The following is a 6,832-nucleotide window of genomic DNA, read 5'->3' as shown; positions in this document are numbered from 1 at the left end:
CCCAGAGAGTGGACTCTGAGGTCACCCAGCAGGTCAGTGTTGATTTCCACCCTTGGCCTCCTGCACAGTGGTACGCAATGGCCTTTGGGAGGCTCAGCCTCCAGAGACTTCATTCCGGCTGTCTCCTCCAGTGGCAATTAAATGGGGCTTGCTCTGGAAGAACAGACAACCTTGGAGTCACAAGTTGATGCTTTGATGGGAATTACCCCCCACTAGGACCTGGAGGAGGGCACTCCCAAGTGTGCTAAGTGTGTGCATGGGCCTTCTCACGTTCCTGTTCCCCTCCACCCCTGCCCTGTGAAGCAGGTGTGAACGAATCCCATTCCACAGAGAAGGCTAACTGAAGTTCAGAATAGGCAAAGGGGGAAAAGTGAAAAAAATGTATTACATTTCCATCGGTGATGTGCAAAGTGCTTTATGTACTCACCGTCCCAAGACCCGCCCTCAAGTCATTTCCCTCACTGTTGGGAGGAGAAAACATCTCAGCACCTAGAAAATGGGGGGCGAGGTGGGGCTGGAAATCTTTTTATCAAACCACCAGTCTTTGTGAGCAGGACATGTAGGACGAACTCCTGCGGGAGAGGGCTGTGCCTCTCATCTTTGAAGAGGACCCTTATTATGCACACTTTGCCGTGCCCACAGTGACAGTCACCACTGCTGAAGAGGAGACGAGCTGCTGTTTATAATAATTGCCATCCCTCTAGCTGGGGGAAGAACAGCCAGGGGCACAACCTGATCCACAGGCAGAAATCAACCTGGCTCTTTGGAAGGCTTGTAATTTCCAGTTACCATAGCAACACCAGTATCTCCATCCCCTAGGACGCAGGAAGAGCTGCTCTCACCCTGTCCTTTCTCCCAGCCCCCTCCCATTCCTTCCATCTCTCAGATTTTTTTTTTGTGATTCAATTAATTACTGTCAATGCCTGCGCTGGGTTTTGTCATTTATTATTTTTTACTTATTCCATCTGCTGAGTCACCGAGCCCTGCTCTGGATTAGAGTGGTTATTCACTAGAACATTCGGGTGCTGGTTGCCATGGACACGGGGCAGCCTGCATCCTTCATCACCTGTTAATTCTCAGCAAGGCTGGCTGTGAGCGTGGGTACCACTGCCCTTATACAAGACCCAAGGGACATCAAAGCTCCCCGAGACAAGAAGGGGGGCCCCGATGACGCACGAACAAAAGCAATTGTCTAATCTCAGCTATGAAAAAAAAAATCAAAAACAGCCTAGAGCTTGTTATAACCTTGAAAACCACATTCAGGCAGGAATTTATCAAATAAACCAAGAAATGTATCATTTTCTTTTCTGGTGCATCTTTGAAAAATGCCTTTGTTCACTATTTTAAGATGTGTTTTTATGTTGCAAAGTTATTAATTCTTTATACAAGTCACCATCTACCCCTGAAAGCAAAATGGAGGAGTCTTGAAATGCAAGACCCTCAAGGAACTGGCTCTGGGTAGGGGGCTGACTAGGGGCCTGATTAGGCAGCAGACCCAGGGAGAGGGTACAGGAGGGGTGGGCAGATCCAGCCCAACATAGAAAGCACAGGGAGACAGGAGAGGCTGAGGGTTCTCCACAGTAAAGGAAGCATAAAGGGGTTCCAAGGCAACCAACATGACGCTCTCAGCAGAAAGAGCAAACCCATCAGTCCATGCCCCATTGCTCCTGATAACTACAACACATCCTGTTTTCGAAAGCACAGTGGAGGGGACAGGGATCAATAAGTCACTCTCTATTCACAAACTACCTGTCCATCAAGCATCAACACATGGGGACCTCCGAATCTCAGGTCACGTGGCGCATTCTCTTCTTCTACCCTCTCCTCCCCTCCCCTCCCCACGGGATGAAGTCCAATAGAAGACTAGGAAGCCTGTGACCCAAGGGATACAGTAGAATGAGCCGTTCTGGGACCCAGAGAGTCTGTCTCCTGTCTGTCCCCTCCCTGTTTCAGCCCTTCCTTTTCTGCCACATCCTGAATGAAAAACTGATTAACAGCTCCGTGACAGGGTGGGGCAGGGTGGCAGGTTGTACCTACACCCCACGCCCATTTCTCTTGCTGTGGGGGGGGGTCTGGCCTCACCTGGAAGGAGGGCTTGGGAGGGACCGTGAGGGCTTTATAAGGCAGGCCTGGAGCAGCATGCTGAGCAGAGCTGACCCAGCCGCCACAACAGCCAGCCAGCCACCAGCTCTGCAGGTGAGACACTGGGAAGGGACAGCAGGGATGAGAGCTGACAGGCCGGCCCTCTTCCCACAGAGGCTCCAGGCCATGGCTCCAACCTGGGCTCTCACCTTGGGGTCTCCAGAGATGGGGCTGTTTCCTTCGCCTAGGGTGGAACTGAGTCTCATCCCCAAGGCCACTTTGATGTCCTCGATTCCCACCCGCCATTCTGCTTCACTCAGGACGCAGCCCTAATCCTGGGACTCCTGCCAGCTGGAGAAATGAGCGAGTGAGGGCTTTCCCCTGACCCCATTGCTAAGATGAGAAAATTGAGGCCTAGGGGCTAGGTATCGCTAGCCCCAAGTCATAGAATTTAATAGGTAGGACTAAGACTGGAACCCATCTCAAGCCCTTTCCTAGGCCAGCGCTACCTGAAAGAACATTTCGTGGTAATGGGGAAGGCTTTGTTTGCATCTGCATTGTGCCGTATGTATAGCAGCCTCTGGCCACATGGGTGCTTATCATCTGGCTGGTTTGAAGACAGAACTTTTTTTTGGTTTTCGAGACAGAGTTTCTCTGTAGCTTTGGAGCCTGTCCTGGACTAGCTCTGTAGACCAGGCTGGTCTCGAACTCACAGAGATCCACTTGCCTCTGCCTTCCAAGTGCTGGGATTACAGGTGTGTGCCACCACTGCCCGACAAGACAGAACATTTTTATAACAATTCATTTATATTTAAAGAGCTGCAAGGCGCTAGTGATTACCATATCTGTCAACCTGTGTGGCTCGTATTGGACAGAATGGCTCTCGACGGCACTGATTTTTTCTTCTCACTCATTCTTTCTTTCTTTTTGGCGATGTATCACTCTAGCCCAGACATGCCCAGCACTCAGGGACCCTTAAACTTGAGGCAATCCTGCCTCAGCTTCCCAAGGACTGAGATAAAAACAGGTACCAGAACGTCCAACATTTCTTTTTTACCACAAATATTTTTCTCCCACAGAAAACCTAATCTGAGAACTTTGTCATGAAAAGCTGTTATCTTTTGCTGTTGTTGTTGTTTTGTTTTTTTGTTTGTTTGTTCGGTTGGTTTTTGAGACAGGGTTTCTCTGTGTAACAATCCTGGCTGTCGTGGAGCATGTTCTATGAACCAGGCTGACCTCGAACTCAGAGATCTGTCTGCCTCTGCCTCCCAAGTTCTGAGATTAAAGGCATGTGCCACCACCGCCCAGTGCTAATAGCTTTTAATATACATTTTTCCTACAGAGGAAAAATATATATATAAAGTCAGGTCAAAAGGACAGGTGAAGTTTGGAACTTTGAACTTGATGCTTGTTTGGGCACCCCACTTCAGGTTCATGCTGTGGTTTCCCTAAACTCATCCATCCTCCTGCTTAGCTGCCAATGTTGGGTTTAAATTTTTTTCTCAGCTGCGGTAAGTACAGTTGCAGGCTGTTCATCAGCTAAACACAGCAGCGCCTCTCCTCCAAGGTTGCCTAGCAACGGCGTGGCCCATCCCCCAGTGGACAGGCTGGTGGTCTCCAAGTGGCAGTGTGTGGTCTGTAACTCCCTTGAGTATTCGTGCACCTTTGTCGTCTCTGTTTAAAATTTCACTTTCAGTTCTAAGACTAAATCATCCAGGAGCCACTGGACTCAGCCTCATCTGGCAGAGCAGTCTGGGAAACACTGTTCTATGGTCATTGTGGGTTTTTTCTTTTGTTTTTGAAATTGTGTGTGTATGTGTGTGTGTGTATGCATACATTTGAGTAACAATGCCAATGCCCATGTAGAGATCAGAGGAGGTCTATTGCTCTACACCTTATTCCACTGAGACAGGGTCTCTCTCTTTCTGTAAATCTGAAGGTTGAATATTTTATTTTGTCCTCTCTCTGTCTCTCTCTCTGTCTCTCTCTCTGTCTCTCTGTCTCTGTCTCTCTGTCTCTGTCTCTGTCTGTCTCTGTCTCTCTGTCTCTGTCTCTCTCTGTCTCTGTCTCTCTGTCTCTGTCTCTCTCTCTGTCTCTCTGTCTCTGTCTCTCTGTCTCTCTGTCTCTGTCTCTCTCTCTCTCTCTCTCTCTCTCTCTGTCTCTCTCTCTCCAGGGTTTCTCTGTGTAGCCCTGGCTTTTCCTGGAACTCATTCTGTAGAGCAAGCTGGCCTCGAACTCACAGAGATCCACCTGCTCTGCCTCCTAGTTGCTGGCATTAAAGGCGTGTACCATCACACTCAGTGAATCCCCTGCCTGGGTTGGCAGCCAGCAATACCCAGAAATCCTTCCTCTGCCCTCTTCTTCAATACTGGGATTACTGGAACGTCCAGCTTTATACGTGGTCCTGGGGGCCTGAACTCAGGTCCTTATGCTCACAGAGCAAAGGTCCTTACCCACTGAGCCACCTCCCCAAACCCCACTCTAGGCCTTTATTTTCCCCAAGCACTAGCTGTCACTGAATGGATAAAGACAAGATCTGGGGGCCTGGGTTGCCAGCAGGCATGGGAGAAGAAAACCTAAGGATTGACCTGCCATTCTGCGCAGTATAGCTCATCTGTAGCCAGACAGCTTAGAGCCCGTCTGGTCTAGCCCTTTTCCTCTGGGTCTATACGAGATAGCCCTGATTTATTTATTTTTTAGTTTCTCAAGACAGGGTTTCTCTGTATAGCCCTGGCTGTCCTGGAACTCACTATGTAGCTCAGGCTGGCCTCAAACTCACAGAGACCCAACTGCCTCTGCCTCCTGAGAGCTGGGATTAAAGGCATGCACCACCACAGCCAGGTAAGGGGTGGCCCCATCTTGAAGCCCACCTCTCTCCCCCTTTCAGACAAGATGCCTCGACTGTGCGTGTGCATGCTGATCTTAGTGCTGGCTCTGGCTGCCTTCTCTGAAGCTTCTTGGAAGCCCCACTCCCAGCTACAGGATGCATCCTCTGAACCAGGGACCAACAGGGGCCTGGAACCACACCAGCTGGACCAGCTGGGCCCAGCCTCTCACCACGAAGGCAGCTGGGACCACAGGGTCCTCAATACTTCATAACAGGTAGCAGCTGCTGACCCAGTCAGATTTGGCCATGGTTCCCCCATCCTGGCCCCACAATTTCCTGGAGACTAGGCCTCTCCCTCTCCATTCTCACTTCCTGTCACCTCCTCAGACCTGTCCAAGAAGCAGAAGCCATGGATGGAGGAAGAAGAAGAGGCATATGGATGGATGGACTTCGGCCGCCGCAGTGCAGAGGAAGGGGACCCTCGTAACTAGCAACAATCATCCAGAGCCTAACCATCTCAGAGCCACGCCCAGCTCAGTCCTTGCAAAACATAAAAAAATAAACTATCTTCCAGTATATCACTGAGTCATGTCCTGTGCTTGATCGGAGAGGGTTTGAGGCAGGAGGCAGACCTGCACTCAATTCTCCCTCCTGCCTCTGACTGGCAGAGACCAGAGAGTAGGCACTGAACAAGACTCTACCTGAGTGGGGCTGGAGAGATGGTCAGAGGCTAAAAGTACTTCCTGCTCTTTCAGAGGGTCCAGGTTTGGTTCTCAGCATCCATATCAAGTGGCCTGTAACCCCAGTTCCAGGGAATCGAACCTTCTTCTCACCTCCATGGACACTGGCACTCACATGCACCTACACACATAAACACATAGTTAAACAAAATATCTTCAAAACAAAATAAAAGCTAAATCGAATGTGTCACTCTTAGTTTAAACCTCCCAAGGCTGCCCATTCTATTAACAATGAGCCCGGGACTCCGTTCTAGAGCCCTGTGCTTTCTTCCTGCCCTGGAGAATCCAGTCTTCCGCTTCTCTTCTTTTCCTTTCCTCACACAGACACATCATGCTCTTTCCAGCTCCTCAGTCCTCAGTGTTCCCAGCTCCTGGAATGTTCTCCTCTCAGACCAAACAAGGCAGGCTCCCCTGCCTCCTCAACATGTCCCCCGGAGATCTGCCCTTTCTGCTCCTCATCCTTCACTTGTCACTTGGTTTCTTGCCCACATCTGCCTTCTCAGCAAGGTCCGTGTCAGACAGGCAGGTGAATGGCTGGCATGGTTTTTGTGTCTTATCCTTAGCCTTTTCTTGTTCTTCTACCTGTCAACAGATTGCTAGCAGGTCATCAGTTTACCTGAGGGCTAAAGAGAAGGATTCCTGTCTCTACCCATCAGAGGTTACGCTAGAGCTTTGGAATAAAAGACCCCAAGAGAAAAGCAAACAAGCTCACCAAAACTAAGCTGTATATTGAGCACAGGAGATGCTCAGAAGATGTGTAACTCACAGCGATGTCTCAGAGTACAGGCTGTCAGGATCTTTATCAAAGAACAATTCATCTGTGGAGAAATGAATGTGGCCACAGGCCTCTGAGGGTGGTGAACTGTGTGGGATATATATAGGAAATAAAATAGGGGCAATAAAGCAGATTAATAAAATCTGTCAAGCAAACCCTTTGATGGCATTTCCAGCTTGAAGAGGGTTTGAACTCGTCTCCATCGACAGACTTTCATCCTTGGCAGAATGCAGAAGTTTGTTTTGTTTTGTTCTTAAGGCAATCCCTTTTTATTTTTTAAATATTTGGGGTTTTTTCTTTTTCTTTTTCTTTTTTTTTTTTTTTTGTGTGTGTGTGTGCGTGCGTGTACACATGTGCCTGCATGTATGTTTGTGGATGCAGGAACCTTCGCAACTCAGAAGAAGCATT

General features: G+C 49.2%; 1 protein-coding gene across 1 annotated transcript; it reads left to right on the top strand.

Annotated features, from left to right (window-relative positions):
• The first annotated feature begins 2,111 nt into the window (after nucleotides 1-2,111).
• On the top strand, nucleotides 2,112-5,477 carry Gast (gastrin). Its single transcript, XM_028862287.2, is given in 4 exon segments — nucleotides 2,112-2,196; nucleotides 4,970-5,140; nucleotides 5,143-5,184; nucleotides 5,297-5,477. Coding segments are annotated over 3 exon segments (312 nt in total). The 5' UTR covers nucleotides 2,112-2,196; nucleotides 4,970-4,974; the 3' UTR covers nucleotides 5,401-5,477.
• The last annotated feature ends 1,355 nt before the right edge of the window (nucleotides 5,478-6,832 follow it).

This window comes from Peromyscus leucopus, chromosome 8b, assembly GCF_004664715.2.
Source record: "Peromyscus leucopus breed LL Stock chromosome 8b, UCI_PerLeu_2.1, whole genome shotgun sequence".
NCBI classification, from domain to species: domain Eukaryota; kingdom Metazoa; phylum Chordata; class Mammalia; order Rodentia; family Cricetidae; genus Peromyscus; species Peromyscus leucopus.
Note: the sequence above shows the minus strand (reverse complement) of the source record. Positions and strands in the feature narration are given on the sequence as shown.